At 38.9% G+C, this 25852-nt stretch overlaps 1 protein-coding gene across 1 annotated transcript in view; it reads left to right on the forward strand.

The window, feature by feature from the left end:
- SNX9 (sorting nexin 9) overlaps window positions 1–25852 on the forward strand; it is a 100049-nt gene that overhangs the window by 49226 nt on the left and 24971 nt on the right. The window contains exons 5-11 of the mRNA XM_038394298.2: window positions 6770–6944; window positions 9569–9722; window positions 14227–14311; window positions 17949–18074; window positions 18482–18599; window positions 21333–21463; window positions 23160–23263. Coding sequence (XP_038250226.1) covers window positions 6770–6944; window positions 9569–9722; window positions 14227–14311; window positions 17949–18074; window positions 18482–18599; window positions 21333–21463; window positions 23160–23263 — 893 coding nt within the window. The remainder of the gene's footprint in view (window positions 1–6769; window positions 6945–9568; window positions 9723–14226; window positions 14312–17948; window positions 18075–18481; window positions 18600–21332; window positions 21464–23159; window positions 23264–25852) is intronic.

Raw genomic sequence — 25852 nt, forward strand, 5'->3', positions numbered from 1 at the left:
GCTGGGGGAACTCTGATCTGTCCATATAGTGGAAGGAAGGATTTGGCCAGCATCTGAACTCTCAATAGGGACAAAGGAAGCAGTTCCACAGTGCTTAGACTCTCTTGCATGTTCAGTGGAGGGGTCAGAGGAGCTGCTGGAGTCCTCCTGCTAGTTCCATAGAAGAGCCAGTTGTCTTATCTGTACTCTGCAGTTCTTATAGGAATGATACCAGTGCACAGTTACTCCTAGTTAGTAATATAGTTTCATAAGAACTGTGTCAATGTCTGAATGTACGTCCGAGAACTTTGCACTGATACTGTTTGATGAAGTTCAGACTTCATTTATTGCCTGGATGCTCGAAGGATTTCTGGAACCCTTCCTCTTTCCACTCCCCTTTATCTTACAAAGACATTCTGTGCTAGCCCCTGTGGAAAAATTAAACACATTTCATCCAAAATGTTTTTTGGGGCAGATCCTCAGCTAGTGAAAATTGAAGGCAGTGGAGTCATGAGAACACTAGCTGAGTCTGCCCTTTTTGTGTTTCTGGTAAAGGTTGATGAATGAATAATGTAGAAGGAAATTCTCAGAATGAAATTGTCACTGAAGAAACTTTACCATTTTGCATTTACTATGTGGGTGGTGATGTGGTTGGTTGGTTTTTTTTTCTTCCATGTACTGTAATTTTAAACTTTTGATGTTCCCTGATACTTATGTAGATACTGTATATTTCATGGTATGCACTTCAGAAAATAACACAATGCCCTTGATCCTACACACTGCTCAGTGCAAGAATCTGTCCATGTGGAGCTATTGCATGATTAGGGCCTAAAGCATTAATTCACACATTTCACAACACCGTTAACCCCTCCCCCCCCTTTGAAAATATTGCATATGTGCAGTATGGCAGAGTGAAGAGTCCTACAGCAATGTTAATCCATATTTATTGCCCATATGTAGTAGTTTCGTTAAACAGTTAGTTACCATGAAATGTTCCTTTTGACTGAATGTCACCACGAAATAGACAGGTTGTCCAGTGTGGAAGAGTTAACACAATTATAGGGACTGTATCTTGTGAAATGTACCAATTTTTGCTACCTTAGCTTCTCAAGCTTAACTTTGCATAAATGTGAGTGTATAAAGACTCATACATAAAATATAGTCTAATAAGGTGCATATTATAATTACCAATAATGTAGCATTAAGGGTTGAAATAGTAGTTGTTCAAAAGTCAGAAAATTCCAAAGAGAACCTTAACTTTGCCTCTTCACATATGCATTAAGTGAGTTATTACATGATCACACAACTAAATAAACAGAAATTCATGAAATATTTCTTCAGAAAATGAATGATTCCACCCTGATATACAAAAGATGCTCTTTTCTCAGTGTTTTCTTTAACGTGGTCCAGGTTGGTATATATGACCTCTGAGAGCAGAACCACCAATGATACTTTGGCATATACATTGAAGTTCTACAAAGCAGTGTCAGCTCTCAGAGTGTGAGATAGGCATGGGTTCTTTGGACCTTCACCAGATCTTTCATTGTGGCTTGCCACTTTAAACATTATCTTTCAATTCCCCTTTACAAAATGGTTGCACAACTCTATGCTCCATTCGCAGATTTGTTAGAATGGAACAAATACAAAGCAGTCTTAAGACTGGAAACTTAACTAGACTTCTTCCTAAAACAATGAATATTCAGCAGCTTATGCTGATAGCATGCTTTTGTTGTTGTGGGGTTTTATCCTTGCCTTTTCGTTTTCAGTAACATGCCATTATGATCTGGAACTTTTGCCAGGTATATAAAGAATGCTTAGAACCTGGCAGCAGTGACAGTCACACTAGCCTTGCATAAAAGTGTTTTGCCTTGCATGCCATGCATGTTTGTGATGCTGTGAGGTTTGTGACATGCATGAGTTGCACTTGCAGAAATGAGTTTGCCGCATTGTATTGAAAACTGATATGCAGTCTCTTCTTCCCTCCTGCTTTTTTTTTTTCTTGTTCACTGAGCACTTCTTATTTTAAGGTGGACTCTTTGGCACCTGTTGCTCAGACTGGTAATCTGGAAAACCTTAGCCAGTCACCTCCTTCAACTCATCCTACAAGACAGGTAAAAACCAAAACCATCCCCACCCCCAATCCCTTATTACTGTGTAAAAATACTTGATCCTCCTCCTCCCCCCCCCCCGCAATTTTTTTTCATCTTCACCATTACATGAATCTGTGTAACTCCACGGACAAGGAATTGGGAGCAGAACAGAAGGAATTCTGTCCTGCACTGGATTAGCTCAGTTCCCATCCTATCAGTCCTTTTCCTACTCATACTGAAAGCAAGCATACTCTGCCACTTCTGTCTTTCTTCCTGGAAGACTTTTTCCATCAAATAAATAACGGAAGAAAGCTCTCAAGAGGTAAACCGTAGCCTGGGACAAGGGCTCAGAATCTCAGTAGCCAGTCCCATTCCCTCATAGGAGTCAACTCAGCTTTTTCCTCCTGCATTCTCATCTCTTTCTATCCCTCTGAGTGTATCACTTTTCAGATCTACCTGAGCTTGTCTCTGCTCCTCACCCTCATCCTTTTTAGTAGGCCACTCTATTTTTCTTTCCTCACTGTTTTGCATCAGAGGTTAGATTTCCTGTGCCATCCACTCACTGGGTTCTTTACTCTCCCTTCTGTCAGTCTTCTCACTACTGAGCTGATCACTGTCAATCAGCTGAGCAGTGTACAAGCAAATGAGTATTATGCAAGCAGTTCTTTCCTAGGTGCTGCATACATAAAACCTCTTGGTGGCTGGTTTTCCCAAATTATTGGTCCCAGTATATGCACTTCCTTTTTAGTCAGCATCTCAGATGCTCCATTGTGCCTGGACTGTGTGTCCATCCCTGCCTATGCGTGTACCAAATAACCAAAGATGTAAGAATAAATTCAGATTCCACAAATTACAGATGATTTCCCTTAGTTTGAATGAGAGCAACAATGTTTCAAATTAGGGCCAAACAGGAACAGGAGGACCCCAGTAACCTAGCAGTTTCCCTGAGACCATTCTTCTCAGATCAATTGTCTCTGTGGGTTTGAAAGTCCTCATTGGCCATGTCATAAATATAAAGGGAAGGGTAAACACCTTTAAATTCCTCCTGGCCAGAGGAAGAACCCGTTCACCTGTAAAGGGTTAAGAAGCTAAGACAACCTTGCTGGCACCTGACCAAAATGACCAACGAGGAGACGAGATACTTTCAAAGCTGTGGGGGGAGGGAGAAAAAAGGGTTCTCTCTGTCTGTGTTGTCTTTTGCCGGGACCAGAGCAAGAATGCAGGTCAGAACTCCTGTAAAAAGTCAGTAAGCAATCTAGTTAGATATGCATTAGATTCTGTTTTGTTTAAATGGAAGATAAAATAAGCTGTGCTGAATGGAATGTATATTCCTGTTTTTGTGTCTTTTTGTAACTTAAGGTTTTGCCTAGAGGGATTCTCTGTTTTGAATCTGATTACCTTGTAAGATATTTACCATCCTGATTTTACAGAGGTGATTCTTTTACTTTTTCTTTAATTAAAATTCTTCTTTTAAGAACCGGATTGCTTTTTCATTGTTCTTAAGATCCAAGGGTTTGGGTTAGTGTTCACCTATTCAAATTGGTGAGGCTTTTTATCAAGCCTTCCCAAGGAGAGGGGGTGTAGGGCTTGGGGGGGATTTTGGGGGGGGAAAGACGCTTCCAAGTGGGCTCTTTCCCTGTTGTTAGACGCTTGGTGTGGCAGCAATAAAGTCCAGGGACAAAAGGTAAAATAGTTTGTACCTTGGGGAAGTTTTAACCTAAGCTGGTAAAAATAAGCTTAGGAGGTTTTTCATGCAGGTCCCCACATCTGTACCCTAGAGTTCAGATTGGGGAAGGAACTTTGACAGGCGAGAAAAAGCTTATAAGCTCAGAAGAGCCCCAGATCCAGCTCTCTGCATGATGCTGGCCTGGCATGGAGGCAAATAGATTACGCTTTTTCTGGCTCAAAGGCCTTCCATCACAAGTATCCAGTCCTCCTAAAAAGCACATTTTCCCCCCGGATAGATTCTTAGCTGGTTACCTTGTATGCAAATTGATCCCCACTGATTTGATTTGGTTTCACCATCCAACATTTGCAGAAATTTTATTAGCATACAGCCTATTTAAATGCGTGTGCCTCTCTCTGTAAAGTAGGTACTTACATGGCCCCCATCCTCGGAGGTTCTGAGAACCTCCCGAGTATTGCAATGATTCCCTAGTGTAGATGGGATGTGTGTATGTGAAGAAATTTTTAGGAAAAGCTAAAGCCAATAACTGAGTTCTACATTCAGTCCTGAAAGTGGTGAGTTCCATGGTCATTCTTGGCTTTTGTGGGAATGAGTTCCACAGTCTAGGTCCAATTCCTTTCAATCTCCTGCACTTGTAAGCCTCCCTGGTTGTTTCATGTTCTCTGTGTGTGTGTATATAAATCTCTCCTCTGTTTTTTCCACCAAATGCATCCGATGAAGTGAGCTGTAGCTCACGAAAGCTTATGCTCTAATAAATTTGTTAGTCTCTAAGGTGCCACAAGTACTCCTTTTCTTCCTCCCTGTGTTGTTAGACTGTTTCTTTGTTCTGGTGGATGTTAGGTGTTCAGGGAGGTGCTGGTTGAAGGGAAGAGGTGATATGCTAGGTACTATAACTATTCACAGCTCTCATGGAGAGTTTGAATATCAAAGCGGAGCCCGCTCACGAAAGCTTATGCTCTAATAAATTAGTTAGTCTCTAAGGTGCCACAAGTACTCCTTTTCTTTTAACTAGACTGTGCATTAATTGATGGAGCCAGTGCAGAGCTCGGAGCACTGGGTTGAGGTGTTCACAGCCATCTGTGCTGCAAAGTAGACTGGCTACTGCATTTTGTGCCAGCTGGAGCTTTAGGGTGTGTGGCTTTGCTCATATGTATGAGTTGCAGTTAATGGAGTTGGCATGTCATGAATGTGTGGATCACCACCATCGCCAGCTCTGTGTTGGATAGAATGGGGTGCAATCTTGAAAGTGGGCAGTTTTATAAACATGGCTATTTTGGCATCCAGTAACATTGAGCAGTCTAAAAGGACTCCATGGCTGCAGGCTGAATTTCCTCCGTGCATGAGATTTGAGGATTAAAACTTTAAAATAATTACTTTTCTATCAATTTTCTGTTCCGCTGTAACTACACAAATCTTTTTTCCCCTATCAAAGACCCAGATAAGCACATATCATTGAAATAGTCATGGATGAACATAGACTTAAAACTGCCAAAAGAAGACGGGGGGAGGATATATTTCCCATATTATACCATCAGTCCTTTTCAGTTACCACTCCTTAATGGTGCAGTATGGCTGCACTTGGAGGAGAATTTAAACAATTAACATCCCCATTCATATGCATTCATCCCATCCTCAGACTGGCTGTGATTTCTGTCCCCTCTCCCCCACCAATGCAGCTATTGGAGTCATCATTTGAAATCTCAGATGAAAAAGTACCAGGCTAACTAGTAAAGTTGTGATGAATGACAGCCTCATACAAGTTTTAAAAATCTTTCCAGAATCCCTATCCAAACTGGCCTGCACATAAATCCTTGGGATTAGATGTCTGAAAAGTTTCAACTTCTAAAGTTCAGCTGTTCTGATATATATTTGTGGACAAAAAATAGTCTCTTGTATTCTTTTCATGCTTGAGATAAAATATTTCCATCTCTCATAACTCAAATATCGAAGCAGATTTTGCTCAGACCTTTGCACAAGAAGAAATTTACTTGTAAACTGTGACCAAGCATGGAAGACTTCAGCTGGGGAAAAAAAAGGGGTCAAGTGGGGAGAGAAAAGTGTGTATGTGTGTTTAAATATAAAGTGATCATGTGAAAAACTCTGCGGTAGGGGTGGGTGGCCAGGAAGAAGTTGACAGTGTTTTGTAATGGAGATCTTGATGAAATCTTACAGCATTCTACCCTAGCAAATGGTGTAGGTAGTCTGTATTATAGTGCGATAAAAATTCATTGCTCGGGATGGCCAAATTGGGATGCTACTATGTGACAGAAGTGTTGCATTCACTGCTTTGCAGAGTCTATGCAAAATGCAAGGATCTCCACACTAATTCTGAATTGTCTTGTTTTTCTCTTTGTCAGAAAATAAACATGACTGTCAGGTTGTTTTTTGCCCTTTAAATTTAATATCTCTGGTAGAGTGCTCTTCTTTGCATACAAGTAAACATTTACCTATTTTATCAAAGTACAAAACGCAGAAGAAAATTTGTATTATTCAGCTTTTAAATATTTGATGATTGGCTTAGTGAAATAAAGGTAGCAAACACCATACAGCAGTTGATTGGAATAAAACCTCACATAAAAATGTCAAGACTTGGATTTTTCTTTGATCTGCACATACTTTCAGGGCAACTGCAGATAACGGCTGTGGATAAAAGTGCTTTAGAAAATTGTTGGAACCGATAATTTATTGACTTAGCTTTAAGTGATTAAAGCAATACTGTTTCAGTGATGTCCCAATGTCACTATCAGTGGAAAGTTAATCATAATCCATCCAGATATTTATATGGTCCTCGGATTTGTAGTATATGAGCATTTGAGATTTGCCTTGGTTGGGTTACGAAGTCATTGCCAAGTGCTGAACACAGAAAACTTGTCTTTTTTTTTTTTTTTTTTTTTTTTTTTTTAATTTAAGGAATTTTGCTCTCTCCAGTAATGGTGAAGATTTAGGATATATTTCCCCTTGTTTCTTCAGCAGCTTTTAAAAATAATTTTTCTTTTTTATTTATGTGTTGTAGGTCAACAATGCCCATGATCCCTGGTCAAACTGGAAATCTGGAAATGTGGACAATGCAAATTCTGGTGATGGCTGGGCAACCAAACCTGAAAGTGCAGCGGGGCAGAAAAACATCACTTCAAACAACTGGGAGGGAGCAGCACAATTTGGGCACCCACAGGCCTATCAAGGCCCAGGTCAGCTAAATGCTCCCATGAATGATTTGTTCAGTCTCTAAATAATCTGGGCCAGAACGTTGGTATAAATGAGGATCACCTGTACAGTAGTGTCCCTTTTCTATACCATGAAAAGTTTATAAACATAGCAAACCGTTCACATGGTAGGACAGGGTAGGCACATTACTCAATGATGAGGGAAAGACAATTGCAGAAAATGTTGCAATGACCAAAGTGTTAAATACCGTTTTTTCTGTTTCCACCAGAAAGGTTAGCAGTGATGGGACCAACAACATAACATAGCAGATGCCTGGAGTGAAAAATTTTCACTCATGCATCTGAAGAAGTAGGTTTTTTTACCCATGAAAGCTCATGCCCAAATAAATGTTAGTCTTTATGGTGCCACCGGACTCCTCATTGTTTTTTGCGGATACGGACTAGCACGGCTACCCATCTGATACTTACTAACATAATGAACATCAGTGTAAATGAGGTAGGATCTGAGGCTAAAATAGGGAAAACAAGTTAGTTAGGTGTCTTTAAATTGGCAGAGTCTGACGAAATACATCCTAGAATACTTACGGAACTGGCTGAAGAGATTTCTGAGCCATTAGTGATTTATATTGAGAACTTGTGGAGGACAGGAGAGATCCTGGAGGACAGGAAAAGGGGGAAAATATAATACCCATCTATAAAAATGGGAATAAGGACAACACGGGGAATTACAGATCAGTCATCTTAATTTCGGTACCTAGAAAGATAATGGAGCAAATAAAACAATCCATTTGTAAGCACCTAGAAGAAGATAAGGGGATAACAAATCAACCTGGATTTGTCCAGAACAAATCACATCAAACCAACCTAATATCATACTTTGACAGGGTAAAAAGCCTTGTGGATGGGGGGAAGCAGTAGATATGATGTATCTTGACCATAGTAAGGGTTTTGGTACTGTCTCACATGACCACCTCATAAGCAAACTGGTAAATGTAGCCTAGAGGAACATTCTATAAGGTGGGTGCACAACTGGTTGGAAAACTGTACTCCGAGAGTAGTCGTCAATGGTTCACAGTCCAGCTGGAAGGGCATATGTGGGGGAGGCGGATCTCCCCAGGGATCTGTCCTGGGTTCAGTTCTATTACATACCTTCATAAATTATTTGGATAATGGCATGGAGAGTACACTTAAAGTTTGTGGACGATACCAAGTTGGGAGGGGTTGCAAGTGTTTTGGAGGATAGGATTAAAATTCAAAATGATCTGGACAAACTGGAGAAATGGTCTGAAATAAGATGAAATTCAATAAGGACAAAAGCACAGTACTACATGTAAGAAGGAATAATCAGTATCACATATACAAAATGAGAAATGACTGTCTAGGAAGGAGGACTGGAGAAAAAGATCTGGGGGTTATAGTGGATCACAAACCAAATATGAGGAGTCAATGTAATGCTGTTGCAAAAAAAAAAGTGAACATCATTCTGGGATGTATTAGCAGGAGTGTTGTAAGCAAGACACGAAGTCATTCTTCCACTCTACTCAACCCTAAGGTCTCAACTGGAGTACTGTGTTCAGTTGTGGGCACCACAGTTTTGGAATGATGTGGACAAATGGGTGAATCTCTAGAGAGCAGCAAAAATGAGTAAATGTCTAGAAAGCATGAACTACGAGAAAAGATTGAAAAAATGAGTGTGTGTAATCTGGAGAAGAGAGGACCGAGGGGGGAATGTGATAAGTCTTCAAGTATGTAAAAGGTTGTTATAAAGAGAAGGGTGAAAACTTGTTCTCTTTGTCCACTGAGGATAGGACAAGAAGCAATGAGGCTTCAGTTGCAGCAAGGGAGATTTAGGTTAGACATTAGGAAGAACTTCTTAACTGTATGGTAGTTAAGCACTGGAACAAATTACCAAGGGAGGTTGTGGAATATCTGTAATTGGAGGTTGTTAAGAACACGTTAGACAAACACCTGTCAGGTATTGTCTAGAATAGATAATACTTAGTCCTGCCTTAGTGCACGGGACTGGCTAAGATGATGTATCAAGGTCCCTTCCAGTCCTGTGATTCTAATTCTATGGAGAAAAGTGGTGGACTCCTAAAATACTTCCTATAAAATGGCAATGATCTACATCAGTGCACCCTTTCAGAACTGCATGAAAAATTAGCAGGTGAGAGCCATGAGTGTTAAGAACAGAATCTTAGACATGTTCAGCTCACATAGCTGGAACTTTGTGGGCAACATACAACTTTAAATCTGTGTGTTCCTGTTTCTGCCAAGGCATGGCCAGTAATACAAGCCCTCTGTTTTAAAGCATTGCAGCCAGTATTTCAAATAACTTTATCTTTCTAACACTGGAAGTCTGTGAAGAGAGAGATTTATATTTGGGACATATTAACTGGGAAAGTGTCAATTAAGTGTCCAATTAAAGAAAATATTGGTGCATTAAGGCAATGTGTTTAATAGATTTGTACTGTTTTATTTGGAAGTCTAGGTTTTTGGGGATACATTTTAAATGAGGAGCCAAAAAACATTGGGCTGAATTAGTTCTTTGTTTTTTCTTTGGAATATTGTGGAGAGCGGGCGGGGGAGAGCATTCTTTGGCTCAGCAAAGTAGTAATACCCTTTTTACCCTTCTCCCGCTCCTTCAGCGGCTGCTGATGACGACGATTGGGATGATGACTGGGATGACCCAAAATCAACAGCACCATCTTACCTTGGCTATAAGGAGAGTGAGCCTTCTGAGGCTGGGGGCCCACAGCGTGGAAATACTCGTGCAGCTGCCATGAAATTACCACTTAACAAGTAATGATCAGCCAACTGGGAAAAACAATCTGTGTTAGAGATTAGAAGAAATTACATATTGGGGCAAAGTTAAGATTGTAAAAGTTTATTTGAACAGGAATTCTCCTCTCCGCCCCCCACACATGATTTACTTTATCCTTCCATTTAAATGTGCAGTGTAAGTGGTTGATGTGGAGATGTCACAAATTCAGCATTATCATTTCACAGCAGGAGCATGTAGAGAAAGATAGAGGCTACCTGACAACACATGACATAGGCATGTGTCTCTGGTGTGTTGTTTGTAGCCAATTAACTCATGAGTTTCCAGGATACTTATTGCCTTTCTAAACTTAAGGCCTAGTTTACCCCTAAAACTTTGGTTGATCTAACTCTGTCATTCAGGAGTGTGACCCCTGAGGGACATGGATAAGCTGGGTTGACAGAAGAATTCTTCCATCAACTAAGCTACTGCCTCTTGAGGGGATGAATTTACCACAGTGATGGAAATACCCCTTGCATCACTGTAGCAAGTGTCTTCACTACAAGTGCTACAGTGGTGTAGCTGCAGTGTCACAGCTGTGCCAGTATAGTGGTTGTAATGTAAACATACCCTAAGTCTTTTAATTTTAGTAGCGTTTAGTTTTGTATTTAGTGATCTTGGCAGGTGAGGTCTCTTATCCACAGAACAGGATTGCTCCAGAGTGTCGTCTTATTGTACTCCAACTCTGATCTGAAAAGACTACCTCCAGGGGTAGAGGTAGTTCAGTCTTTGGCACTGCTGTGACAACTGCCAACTCAACAAGGGTTCCAGTTGTGGCGATATTGCAGAACTGGTACATTAGGAACCAGAGTGAAACTAGAAACTCATTTTGCGCTGTCTGCTGAATGGCCATCATTTGTTGCTGATATAGGGGCCAGCTTTAACAACCTATACCTGAAAAGCTGTATTACCCCATAATCTTCAGAGCCTTGCAATCCCCCTCTATTCCTTTTTTCTGTTGAAGATGTGAAATCAAATACAATCAATTACACTGTACAACTCTCTGAACTTGTTTTCAAGAGCACAGAATTCCTTTCCCCGCCTTCTTTTGAAAGATCTCTTCCCCTCCCCATCCATGAAACTATTAACAGAAACTATTGGGGTTCAGCCCTGCAGCCTTCAATAGAGTGAGACAGATTTTGTTCCCAATTATGCCAAATTGGCACTGGTTTAACTCCAGTGGAGTCATTGGAATATATCAGTAATTGGTGCAACTCTATTGACTCCAGTGAAGATATGCCAAATTGATACCAGAATAACTGGGAGCAGAATTTGGCCTGGCATCGTGTCATAATTTAATAACCCCTTTCAGCTGTGCCATGGCCTTTGTGGTTTAAATGTGGGAGGAAAAAGAAAATCTAGTGTAAGTTTGCACAGATCTCAATTTTTTAGTCTTTAAATATCTTAATTTTAAAACTTTTGAAAGATATTAACACATTACAGGTTTTAAAGTCTAAGGATGTGTCTATACTGCAATGTAAGCCAAGGGTTCGAACCCCTGTTGGTTCCTGGGACCCTGGGCCTAGGGTGACCAGATGTCCCAATTTTTATAGGGACATTCCCGATATTCAGGGCTTTTTCTTATATAGGCACCTATCACCCCCCACCCCATCCCAATTTTTCACACTTGCTATCTAGTCACCCTAGGGTCAGCATGATTTGTGTGTAGACTGAAGAGGGATTAGGCTTGAGCCTGAGTTTGAACCTTGGGATTTCATTACAGTGTAGACACCCTACGTGGTGCTGGGGAAGAGGCAAAAAAGACTCTTGTAGAATTATGGCCACTTAGCTTTCAGTTATCACTCCTGTTAATGTGGAAATGGATGTTGCATTATCCTTTAACCTATTTTCTGTGTTACAAGGGATTTTTTTAACTTATTAGTTTAAAACATTGTATTTTGTTCTCAGCATCCTGATGTCGTTTCCTTGGGAATAGCAGCAGCAACAAAGCTCTTATAATTCTTGTGTAATGCAGAGGTTTGAGTGCTTTGTTGTTGTTTGCTTTGTTGTTTTAATAAAAAAAAGTCTCTCCTGATCCTCAAAGAAGAAATACTAAATTTTAAGAATATAGGAAAATATTCAAACTAATTATTACTTAACAGCTTTTTAATACCCATTGATGTACATGGAAAAAGGCTCTCCAGTCCAAACTTGTGTGGTTCTGCTGCATTGCTATGCAAGTCAGTACTTTAACTAGTCTGAAGCCTGATTTTTTTTTTTTAATGTTTGTTTTTAAGCTCTCCAAAGATCTTTCATAATGTAATTAACAAAAAAAAGGTCCAGGGAAAATGCAAATAGTAAATATTTTAAAATGTAAATTAATAGTATGTTTTAGTGTTCTCATCCCTTTGAAAGGTCGTCTTTTTTTAATACAAAGTTACTCATCATCATTTCCATGTCTTTGTTTGGGTCTATGCTATCATGTGTATTTGAGAGTCATGCACTTCAGCAATAAGCACTGCACATCTGCGATACTCTCCTTTTTTAATTTGGTTTTGAATCTAAATAAGACTAGCTTCCTTTAACTTTTAGGCTAATAACCAAAATTTTATAAGGCAGTTTGACCAAATGGCAGCATCATTCTCTAATAGAAAAACAATACTCCTAAAGAACAGATTAATTGTCTCTTGCTAGCTCTTGATTTTCTTTACATGTTCATAATAGATAAGTTAGAACAGAGTATTTAGGGTGGTGGGTTTTTTGTTTTTTTTTTTTTTAAAGTAATGTAAGTGCAGTGTCTGGCTTTCAGACACAGTTCCTTCACTTGTCACTTCATTTTTTCTGGACTTAAATTTGGTCACATTTTTCTTTATTATATTTATCCATTATTCCTTATAGCTATAACCAGAATGGTTATTTAAAGTAAATCATATTGAGCATAAGACTTCTGCAATCAATGACAAAGGTCCCAATCTGGCAAATACAAAATTAACGTTCCTCATATGAGAAGTCCCATTGACTTCAGTGAGCCTGCTCATGTGCATAAAGCTATGTACATGTATAAACATTGGTTGGATTGGGACCTTTGTCACTGTACTGCAAGAGGGATAGTTTATGTTGAGTAACTGTTTTGATTCTTTGGATTTGTACCTTTTGAAAATACTGAGCTTGAATCTACAACCCTTCGTGTGAATAATCCTTGCTCAAGCAAGTAGTTTTACTGACTTTAATGAATGAATACTTGCATGAATGTGTGTTGGAGAATCAGGCCTGTTATTACAGGAAGTCTAATTTTATTTACTTTACCGATTTAAAGTTAGTCCACATTTTAAAACAGGATGAAATCTCACCTAAGATCAAATAGAATATTACCCCCAGAATAATAAATAGGTATAAGTGGATAAGCTTCTATCACTGGTTTTGAGAAGCTGTTACGTAGTTACAGTTGAATGTCAGTGGAATAGAAAACGGATGCAGAATAATGGCCCCTGCTATGTAGCTAGTAGTACAAGCCCTACATTTTTGGGAAACTAATGACTAGGTAATGTAGACACAATGGCTTTTCAAAGCAGGAGGTACTTTGGTGCTGTCCTGTGACAGTGTTCTTTTACAATGATAAAAGAAAAGGAGTACTTGTGGCACCTTAGAGACTAACCAATTTATTTGAGCATAAGGATCAAAACAGTCTCTAAGGTGCCACAAGTACTCCATTTCTTTTTGTGGATACAGACTAACACGGCTGCTACTCTGAAACCTTTTACAATGATGTTATTTCACAGTTGTATACTACAACTTATTTAAAAATCCAGCATCACCACCAACGAAGCCCCCTATTTTAGGGGCATTGCAAACTAATTTAAATCACACTTCATCCGTGGTGTTGCTCCATGCAAACAGCAGCTGTTTGGCAGCACTTCAAGGGGCTAACTGTTTTTGGTCCAGTCATTTCATTGAAAAGACTGAGGAAATTGGAATCCTCTGGTTAGTTTTTGTAATATAAACTTTGATTTGAGGGCACAATAGCTTCACTTATTAATTCTGGTTAGTGGATAAAACATATGAGCGTCACACTTGATGTCATATCCAGAGCTACTAGATAAAATTATAACATTGTCGTTCATAGTAAATCGTTATTACTGTTTATCAGATGAAACTGATGTGAATTCAAATCATTTTAGCTGATGAGTGATGATGTAATAGAATGGCAGTTGCTGCTAATTATTCCACTGTCATACTTCTTCTGATTGGCTTTTAGTACCAGACCTATTGTGCAGTTCAGCCAATCAGAAACCAGCTTAGTATCCTGTACTTTCATGAATAAAGATGATTACTCAATAGCTGAAGCTTTACTGGGTTTTTTTCCAGTGAATAATTAGCAATCAAAGCAATCTGTGATTAGCGCAGATTTCATTTAGTGTAATTAGGCTGTCACCTCTCCTTAGCCCATCAGGAATAATGAGTTTTTAAAAACATGGCAGGAAATTGTGAACCTGTCAAAGAAGGGATTATGAAAAAGAAATTCAGTCGCTTTATTTCTTTGATTAGATTCCCTGGATTTGCAAAACCTGGAATGGAACAGTATCTGTTGGCAAAGCAGCTAGTAAAACCCAAAGAGAAAATTCCCATAATTGTAAGTTGTTTTTTTTCCTCATCCGAATTTATTTTTAAGACATGTTGAGGCTAAAAGAGGAAGTACTGAGGGAGACTACTATAAGTAAAAGCTTAGAACCCAATACCTCGTGTACTGCGGACACTGTTTTTTATGTATATTATTTTATTTGGGGAGACTGTGCAGTTAGGGCCTGATCCTGCCAAGTATTGAGAATCTCCAGTGCCACCCACCTGCTTCAACAGGTGGGAAGCTTGATGGGGCCATTGGTGATTGGGACAGCCCCAGCTAAATGGGGAGAAGAGCACCCACTAGTAGGATGCAGAGGTTGTCCCTTCCCCTCCAGAGTATCTAGCCATTCATAGCTTCATAGATACTAAGGTCAGAAGGGACCATTATGATCATCTAGTCTGACCTCCTGCACAAAGCAGGCCACAGAATCTCACCCACCCACTCCTGCAAAAAACCTCACCTATGTCTGAGCTATTGAAGTCCTCAAATCGTTTTTTAAAGACTTCAAGGAGCAGAGAATCCTCCAGCAAGTGATCCGTGCCCCATGCTACAGAGGAAGGCAAAAATTCCTTCTCGACCCCAAATATGGCGATCAGCTAAACCCTGAGCATATGGGCAAGATTCATCAGCCAGATACCCAGGAAAGAATTTTCTGTAGTAACTCAGATCCCACCCATCTAATATCCCATCACAGGCCATTAGGCCTATTTACCATGAATATTTAAAGATCAATTAATTACCAAAATCATGTTATCCCATCATACCATCTCCTCCATAAACTTATAGAGTTTAATCTTAAAGCCAGATAGATCTTTTGCCCCCACTGCTTCCCTTGGAAGGCTATTCCAAAACTTCACTCCTCTGATGGTTAGAAACCTTCGTCTGATTTCAAGTCTAAACTTCCTGATGGCCAGTTTATACCCATTTGTTCTTGTGTCCACATTGGTACTGAGCTTAAATAATTCCTCTCCCTCTCCGGTATTTATCCCTCTGTTATATTTATAGACAGCAATCATATCTCCCCTCAACCTTCTTTTAGTTAGGCTAAAAAAGCCAAGCTCCTTAAGTCTCCTTTCATAAGACAAGTTTTCCATTCCTTGGATCATCCTAGTAGCCCTTCTCTGTACCTGTTCCAGTTTGAATTCATCCTTCTTAAACATGGGAGACCAGAACTGCACACAGTATTCCAGGTGAGGTCTCACCAGTGCCTTGTATAACAGTACTAAAACCTTATCCCTACTGGAAATGCCTCTCCTGATGCATCCCAAGACCGCATTAGCTTTTTTCATGGCCATATCACATTGGCGGCTCATAGTCATCCTATGATCAACCAATACTCCAAGGTCCTTCTCCTCCTCCGTTACTTCTAATTGATGCGTCCCCAGTTTATAACTAAAATTCTTGTTATTAATCCCTAAATGCGTAATCTTATACTTCTCACTATTAAATTTCATCCTATTACTATTACTTCAGTTTACAAGGTCATCCAGATCCTCCTGTATGATATCCCGTTCCTTCTCTAAATTGGCAATACCTCCCAGCTTTATATCATCTGCAAACTTTATTAGCATACTCCCACTTTTTGTGCCGAGGTCAGTAATAAAAAGTTTAAATAAGATTGGTCCCAAAACTGATTCTTGAGGAACTCCACTGGTAACCTGCCTCCAGCCTGACAGTTCACCTTTCAGTAGGACCCGTTGTAGTCTCCCCTTTAACCAATTCCTTATCCACCTTTCAATTTTCATATTGATCCCCATCTTTTCCAGTTTAACTAATTCCCCATGTGGCACGGTATCAAACGCCTTACTGAAATCTAGGTAAATTAGAGCCACTGCGTTTCCTTTGTCTAAAAAATCTGTTACTTTCTCAAAGGAGATCAGGTTGGTTTGGCACGATCTACCTTTTGTAAAACCATGTTGTATTTTGTCCCATTTACCATTGACTTCAATGTCCTTAACTACTTTCTCTTTCAAAATTTTTTCCAAGACCTTGCATGCTACAGATGTCATTCATTGGCCATCTGAAGGGAGGAAGGGTGCTGATTGGTTCCCCGCCCTTCCCTTTCATTAATTTAAACTCTGGGCCATGTGGAGCCTTTTCTTGCTCTGTTCCTGCAGCCCATCTTCTGACCCCTTACTGATGTGTTTTGAGGTTGCTGCGGGTCTGACTGATCACCTGTTCTGGGATCAGGAAGGAATTTTTTCTCCCCAAAAAGACCAAAATGGTATATGCCTTGGGAGTTTTTCACTTTCCTCACAACATTGTGGAGGGACAACTAGGTTAATTAGGAATAGGATTTGTAAATTCGTGGTAGTACTTTAGGCATGTTAGTTTACTGCAATTTACACCTAGTTTCCAGAGCAATTAAAAGGTTAAATAAAAGGAACAGTTCCCAGAAGTAAAAGACCTGGGATTTTGCTGATGGGCCTTGTACAGATGGGGGAGACATTGTGGGCTGAGGTCCTCCCCCCTTTTAATATCCTCTGTCCCCATGCCAATGTGAGGGGTGGTGGTGGGACTCTGATGAGTGAGCTGAGTGCTGGGGGTAGGCTGAGGAGAGTCTACTCTGGTGAGAATGAGGGTATTTCTTCACTACCTACTGGATCGGTGGGCAGCGATCAATCCAGCAGGGATCGATTTATTGCACCTAGTCTAGATGCAATAAATTGATCCCCAAGCGCTCTCCCGTTGACTCCTGTGCGAGAGACGCAGGCAGAGTCGACGGGGGAGCGGCAGCAGTCGACTCACTGCGGTGAAGATACTATGGTAAGTCGATCTAAGTAGGTCGACTTCAGCTACATTATTCATGTAACTGAAGTTGCGTAACTTAGATTGGTCCCCTCCCCCCCCTCCAGTGTAGACCAGGGCTGAGTGACAAAGCAGTTAGCACCCCTCTCCGTGTTAAGTTTAATAAAGTTGTGGCCCTCTGCTTAAAATCCATCCCTGTTTGTGCTCAGTCGTTGCAGTGTCCAGATTAACTCCTTTTGATTTTGATGGGAATTGCAGATGTCCAGCAGCATTTCTCAGGACCAGGCTCTTAATTCCTTGCTGCTTTGATTGTGCTAATTTTTTCAGTGTTCTTGTAATGCTGCTTACAATGTATTCTGCTTGGTTGTGCAATATGTAAATGGGTCTAACATATAGGTAACATAAAGCCCAGTCTGCAAACCCTCACTCGTGCAACTATTGCCATCAAATACAGTGGGAATACTTACATAATGGTTTAGAAGTTCAAAAGACCTGCAAATTACTCAGTGGAGAGAGTTGGGAGTTTCTGGTGAAAAGTCATCAAGGGCAACATCTTCCTGTTGTAGCCTTTGTTCATTATCAGCTATTCTAATACAGGTACATTGTTTGCAAGAAAAACACCTTATGCTATTCAAAATTTTAAACAATATTTCTAAAAGCCATTTCAGTTACATTATGTACGTCTGATTAGATTTATAAATGAGAGGTAGTGGACTCTGCAAGAGTCTAAGGGCCATGCTTCAAATAGACCTGAATGCCTCCTGCAAACTGCTGAGCACCTTCAAATATCAGTATAGTCCCTGGTTGCTTAGAATGTCCAACACATGTTTTAATTGCTTTCTTGTTAAGGATGGTCTGTTTACATTTATAAAATTAATATTTTTGAAACTATTTGCAGGTTGGAGATTATGGTCCTATGTGGGTTTATCCTACCTCTACGTTTGACTGTGTGGTGGCAGATCCCAAAAAAGGTTCCAAAATGTATGGCTTGAAGAGCTACATTGAATATCAGCTAACATGTACTGTAAGTGTGTGTGTGACACTGGACTTCCATTCTGTGTGTAAAGTTGGGAAGGTGGGGAGTGGTGGGGGGAGGGGGGGAAGCTATGACAGTAAATAATAGCAGATAGTTTGAGGAAAAGTTACACTTTTTCCCAGTTGGTAACTGTGCTATGGGTTTTAGCCCATGAAAGCTTATGCCCAAATAAATTTGTTAGTCTCTAAGGTGCCACAAGGACTTCTCATTGTTTTTGCTGATACAGACTAACATGGCTACCACTCTGAAACCTGTATTTAAATAGTAACTATTCTGAGACTTTGTGCTAAAGCTTTACTTGAGCTAGTTAGTCACATTAACCATTTGTTGTGACTTTACTTTAGTTTTTTAAAAGATCCATCAAAAGTCAGAATTTTCTTTTGCCTGTTCCACAGAACACTAATCGATCTGTCAACCACAGATATAAACACTTTGATTGGTTATATGAGCGTCTCCTGGTTAAATTTGGATTTGCCATTCCAATCCCATCGCTTCCTGACAAGCAAGTCACAGGTAAATGATTCCAGCTGTGAACTCAAAGAAAAAAATCTCACCTGATAGTGACCTTCTCCTTATTTCTCAATGGTTTTGAAAAGTGTTCAGAATAATTCTTCTTTTGGTCATGGTAGCTTGATGATAGTCTAACTCATGGCATATGTCAATATCTGTTCAAAACTCAGATTTGATCCTTTTGCCACTGGGCTGGACATCTAAGCACCATGGAGGGAGTGTGCTCAGTCTTGGTAGTGGAGCCTTTCAGTTGGAAAGAGAAAAATAATAAAAGTAAAAATTGGTGTGGGGGTGGGAGAGGCAGGACCCTCAGAGGTATACCATTGCTTTTCTGTTCATAAGTAAAATGTTACATATGGGGTTTTTAATAGTTTAATTTCACGCTTGACAAAAAAAGTCGCATGAAAAGTGTTTTCTATTTATTTAACTCTCTGCCCTGATTAGTGCTACTAAACAATAACGGCTTGACACGAACCCTTTTGAAATCAATGGGATCCTTGATTTCAGTGGATATTGGATTGGACCCTCAGTGGTCTCAGCAGCTCAGTCGTCATAGTCGTGTGTAATCTCAGAATCTGTGCCTTTTGGTAGAATTCTGTGGCACATTAACCAGGAATGTATTTGTTAACAAGTGCAGTGAATTGTGCATTTAGTTGAAAGTAGAGACCTATGCCGGAAGAAAACATGTAATTTCTGTTTATATTTAATTAATGCTGCTGCTTTCTCTTTTTTCTGGTGAGACTTTTACGCAGTCTTTTTTTAAAAAAGGCAACAAGTCAAAAAGAAACACACACAGAGGCATGCAGCCAACCATGTGGCTCTCTGTACCTCTGAAAATGCAACAGCCTCTGTGTTGTGTGTGTGTGTGTGTGTGTGTGTGTGTGTGAAGAAAGTTGAGCATTGATGCAAATGCTGGGATAAATGCCGAGGAAATTGAAAAGTGAGGAAGTGATTTTGTTTTTGCTTAGCTAGCCTTATGCTTAGAATTCCACCAGTATTTTTATTTAAACACGTGCACATGAACTAAAAAGAACCCAGAAGACCTGATGTGTGTCTAGCTTTCATTGTAATTGGATCATAAAAGCCTCAAAAGAGAATCTGGCATTTCAGTTAACCTTTTGTCTTTGGTATTCTGTGAGCAAGGGTGATTTTCTTGATTCGTGCCAAGAAAAGGGTATTTATTTCCTTTAAAAATTAGCTTAAATAAAACTTTCTTTTAAAATGGTAAATATCTTTCAGCATTCTAAGGAGGCTTCTTTCAGAGGACGGCTGGACAGAAAAAAAGCTATTCTAGATGCTAGTCTGTGGAAAGCCTGCTACTGTGCCTGCTGACTATTACTTTTGTTTAGACAAGAACTATGACAGGAATTATGTTTTTGCTGGCTGCTATGGATTATGGATATGATTTGCAAAGGTTCCAAATATGTTACCATTCATGTCTCTGTACACTGACTCAGACACTGCTGCAGCTTTAGTGCAGCTGGATGATGAAGCAAGTTATAGTTATGGAATATGTTGTCTCATCCTTGAGTCTTAAATTATTCTATTAATTGACTAGATGCCATTAAGTATGGATGTAGTCTTGTGTTGTTTTCAATAGTTCTGTACATGTCTATCAGCTAGACATGCAGCTCCTCTCCTTGTTTGTATCTCACCACTTTAGTTTTCAGTGCGGGTTTTAAGCTGCTGTCATAGCAACTATGTCAAGTTTATATTTTTAGGTGTACTCCTTCAAGGACTGTTATCTACATTGCTATGTGGATCAGAGTGGTTAGTATGCTATAACAATGCCTTAACCTTTTCAAATGTATACTATTCATTGTGTACTATGTTGGATTCATCAAATGAATGAGGTTTGTTTTTTCCAATTTTAACTATAAAATTATATTGTCTTTTTTTTTAATTTTAACAAAACAAAGGTAATTATCAATACACAATGGCAGAAATTACTCTATAAATAGTGTTTCATCAGTTACCTACTTTTAAAATGTAATAGTTTCAATGATATGTGCTAAATAGCTCTGTAGTTTCAAAGAGCTGGCACTTCATAAATGCCAAACTTTGCTCTTCTTTGAGCTTCAACTTTTCTAGTTTGTGGGGGGAAAAAATCTTGGTATGTTGGTGGATACAATATTTATACATTTTGAAGAAGTGAAAAGGTATTTATTTGGTGGTGTTGGTGGGTGTTGTCTTTTGTGCAACTGCCTTCCATGTATGAACTTGATGGATGTTGGACCTTTCAAAAGCATTATAAACAGGACATATTACCATATTTAACAAATAAATGCTTCTCCATCTTGTTTTTACACTTTCTTCAGAAATTCATATGTTTCTGTTATCTTCTTGACTGAAGAATTGAATAGATTGCATTAATCAAAGGACTGCAATTTGAGCATGCCTGTAAATTCTGTGTCTTGGGTCAACTAATTAACTATGTTCTCTGGAAAACATAAAAATGACGTGCCGTTATCCTTCCCCCACCCCCTCAAAATCAGACAAAACAAGAGAACTCTCTCTAAAATGTGTCTTGGCCATTATTTAAAAATAACAATCCTACTCACCAACAACTGATGCCTATTACTCTACAGTTCTAATTTTCCAAGCTACAGAAATTACATAAAGCTAGCTGTTTCACAGTCCACCAAATTTAGGTGAAAAGAGCCTGTTTTTATTTTAAAGATACGTGTGGATGCTGCTAAAGCAGAAATGTAGTAGTTATTATTCGGTATATTGCAGGGCGCTTTGAAGAAGAATTTATCAAAATGCGCATGGAGAGGCTGCAGGGTTGGATGACCAGGATGTGTCGTCATCCGGTTGTTTCAGAAAGTGAAGTTTTTCAGCAGTTCCTCAATTTCCGGGATGAGAAGGTAGGAAAAAATTCAGCCTTGTTACAGTCAGAAAAGAGAGATGAAAGAAAGGGATTTGGACTGATGAGCTCACTTTGCATGTTAAATTTTGTAGCCTACAGATAATGAATGTTTTGATTTCTGTCTGCCCCCTGGTGGGCAATAAACAAGCTGTAAATTGCCATGTGTTTGGTAGACTTGGTTCATTGCTTAAAAGAGGAATAGGTTTGCCTAATGAAATTTCATTGCCATCTGTCCTAATAGATAGGTATTTTAAGGTAGATTTTTTTTTTCAGAATTAGCAGAATAACAATTTCTAATTCTCCCTCCCCCTTCACTCCTCTCACACATTGTATCTCCAGTTAGTGATATTTCTGGAAGAGAAAAATAGAATGAAACTCTAATAGTAGCAGTTATCTAAAAATGGGGGAAAAAAAGACAACCCAAGGGAATTTTTGCTTTCTTTGACAAAATAAACTAATGTGCCCTTCCAAAGATTACTGTGGCTGTTGGACTTGATCAGATCTGACTCTGCTGAACTCATTTATTGTTGGTGACTCATCAGTCAGTGCGGTCCTAGTGATCTGTACTGTTCTGCTGCCAGAAACAATTCATTTTGCAGCAGAGCTTAGAGATGTATGGTTGTAGTACTGCATTAAAAAAGATAGAAAAAGGGGCTGAAACTGATGGTAACAAGATCAGGCAAATCTGTGGCATGATGATAGAATCATAGAAATGTAAGGCTAGAAGGGAGCTAGAGAGGTCATCTAGTCCAGCCCCCTGCACTGAGGTTGGACCAAATATACCTAGAACATAAGCTTTCTTCTTCAGTGTCCTTGTTCCTCCTCATTTTGTTTCCTTTTCTCTTGAGGGTAGCCCATTTGCTAAGCTCCAGAACTAGTACCAATCTGGTTATATGTTGACTGCTAGGCCTACATAACTGGCACCCTTTTTTAAAGATTTTTTTTTTAATTTAAAGTATTCATGAGCAATAAAGGCAAAATGGAGTGCATATGTAGAGTGTACATTTATCCAGAAACTCTTCTGTTAGCTAAAGATAGGGTCATGCAGTTGTCCTTCTAGCTTGTCAGCAGTTTCTGTTGCTAAACCTGTATGGCTGGCTATTGGCATTCTCATGACTAGTGACGTGAAATACAGAGAACTGATGCTGCAACATATCTAGGATTTAAAAAAATAATTCCCACTAAGCATTTTACAGTGGCAGTTGTCAAATTTCTGCCTCCTGCTGCTGCTTTTATTTAAACAAATATGACCAGCTGGGAAAATTATAGTAAAAAAAATTAAGTTGCTCGGTCATTTAACCAATTGGATGATGACAATCCAAAGATATCACGTGTGTGTGTGTGTGTGTGTGTGTGTGTGTGTGTGTGTGTGTGTGTGGAGTATAATTTTTAAAATGTAACAATTTAGATATGTGCATAATTTTTCTTTTGTAATTCGGTTATATGATAAGTAGTTTGTGTTGTGTATATACTTGTGAATTATACATTGTGCAATACATATTTTCAATTTAGTGCTATGATATAGAAAATGAAATGCATTTTTAAAAAAAAAATGAAATTCTGTCTGTATAGAAGAATTGGCAAAACTCCCATTGAAGTTGCATTCATTGCTTAGGATATATGTTACTCTACTATGGGTAAACAGTGATGATCACACTGCACAGTATGCATTGTCCCATTGTTCTTTTTCCAAGGAATGGAAAACTGGGAAGAGGAAGGCAGAAAAAGATGAGATTGTGGGAGTAATGATCTTTTCAACTATGGAACCAGAAGCTCCTGACTTGGACATGATAGAAATGTAAGGTGGCATTCCCTTGTCTTGCACTGATACTACATGTCAGCAGTCATATTACAAAATGTTATCTCCTGATGGAAAACTATGGAACTATCCATATAACAAAAATTTAAGCTTGCATGAGTACACATACTGGTGGCATCAAATGGCTTCTGGCAGTAGGTCACTGAGGTGAAACTGAAAAATGGTAGCTTTCTCATAAAGTGATCTTAATTTAAGATTTGGTGGAGACCTCTCCAAATCTGTTAGAACTCTGACACAATAAAAGGATATTGCATAGAGATCTGCACATGCAGGATCGAAGACCAGATTGAAGGCAGATCCTAGAAGGACTTTTTTGCTACTAACTTGAATCGGAGTTGATGAGCACTGGCAGAATATTGGCATGGAAGCCTGCCAGCATGGCAGTTAAATGGTCTATTTTGTTCTTTATTGTGGCAGTTCTGAATCATTCCAAAGCAACTAAATGTATCCAAAAAAATTTAATGTGAGGTAGACAGTCCTCTCAAACAAGACAGACAATCCTGTGCATAAAATGGAAAAGATAATGTTTAATTCATTCAGCAAAGCATTCTGATGGGAAGGACCAGCAGAGATCTATTACAAATGAGGGAAGAGTGACTTAAATTATCAGACTTTTAAAAACTTTTTAAAAAAGTTGGGCAAATTCTATACAAGTGGAAAGAAACGTACACACCCACCCACCCACCCACCTCTTAGCTAACCTTAGGGTGATAAATTGATTTGCTTTGCAGTTCCTGTCTTTAATTCCCATAATCTTGTCTTAGAAAGACAAATGAGGAGATATGTATGATTTGCTCGCTATCTCCTCTCCCCCCCCATCTCCTATAGAACATGGGTGTTTACGTGGATTTCCATAATGTCTATACGTCTGTGAAGACATTAAATGTTTGTGGATGAGCTGATGTGATGAAATGAAAAGTGTTTTTCTAATAGCAATATCACACTGTACCTACACTGAGAAATATGAGGCCTATGCTGAGTATTTTGTGGGTAAAGTAACGTCATCGTGGTACATAGCTATTACTCCATCTATATTCAAGGAAACAGTCCTGCCCTAGCAATGAAATGGACTTCTAGGTCTCTTCCATTTCAAAATCAGTTGTTCATCCTCAACCTTAATTATGTGCTTAAATACTATGGTATCAGTGTGGTACAAAAACCCTTGGTACTAAATAGATTTTGTGTGTGCATGAGAGAATGATGTGATGATAAAGCTCCAGGAGAATTGGTTTCTAAAAATATTATCAAGAAGTATAACATTTCTTATGTGTCAGGAAAGAGAAATGATGAGGCTATAAAGTGTTAGGGCCTCTAAGTTAAGAAGCTTATTTGTTTTTGTTTTGAAGTGCAAAGTCTCAATCTATGTACATGCCATTCAAAACCTATCTTTTAATAATAGGAATAAAAAATAGTAGGTTTGTATGCCTTAATTCATAATATTTCTGTGAATTATCTCCTTTAATAGAAGAAAGCAGGTGGTTATAGGGCAACTTCAAAAATACTTAACAAAAAATTTATTTATTCTGGGGCTTACCTCTCTAATTTTTCATTAGACATTCTTTTCTCAACCACTCTACCCTATTCATCTCTCTCAACAGCACACTGTGGTAGAAAATCTGCCAATCAATAAGGCATCTATTTTAAATTAATTCAATCTAAAGTACTCTTAAACCAACTTAATTGGCCACATAAGGGGGTTGCACTTATAACTTAAACCTATATTACTTAACTCATTTGTAAGTTAAATCAGTACAGCTTTTGTGTTTAGACAAGACTTAAGTCTTCTGAACATTTATTTCCTGGAAGGGAGTCAGATCACACACTCATGGCATATGAGTTAAATCTCACTTTATATTTATCCTAATTTCAACATTTTTTTCAGTAGAGTCCATAGGGATGTAAATATATATCTTTCTCTATTGGTTTAGTCTCCTGTCCAAGGTGAAAGTATTGACACTTCATTTCTGCATATTTTATTTTCACTATTATATTGTAAGTCAGTCTTCCCATTAAGTGGTCTAATCGTTTAGATCACCTTTCACTGAGGATCCTAAAAACATGTGGCCTAATTCTTGAAACAATTACTTCTATACCTATTCTCATTCTCGCATGTAGTCCTATTATAATTAATTACATAAACAGGATAACTTTTTTTTGGAATGCAGGCCTTATTTTTTATCATCACATTCTTTGGTATTTGGGACTTTGCATGAAAATAGAATCTAGGCTTTTTAAGAGTTACGCTGTTTTGTTGTGTTTCCTGTTTAAAGTCACAAAAACTTCCCCAGTTACAAGTTGTGATATTGCAAATAAAGAACTGACATTTCAGGGAGAAATGTCTAGTAACCTAAGCCCAAAGCTGGGATCTAGGAACCTTTGAGGTCTAGTCTCAGCTCTTCCAATGACCCAGTCTGTGATTTTGACCAAGTCACTTAACCTCTTGTTCTCTGTAAAATAGAGATGATGATAATTACATCATAATGGTCTCATGGGCACTAGATAAAATATGGTATAGTTGGGAAAAATTTTAATGAAAATGTTAGGACATTTATAGAGCCACTCTGTTAA

The sequence above is a fragment of the Dermochelys coriacea genome, chromosome 3, assembly GCF_009764565.3.
Source record: "Dermochelys coriacea isolate rDerCor1 chromosome 3, rDerCor1.pri.v4, whole genome shotgun sequence".
Lineage (NCBI taxonomy): Eukaryota > Metazoa > Chordata > Testudines > Dermochelyidae > Dermochelys > Dermochelys coriacea.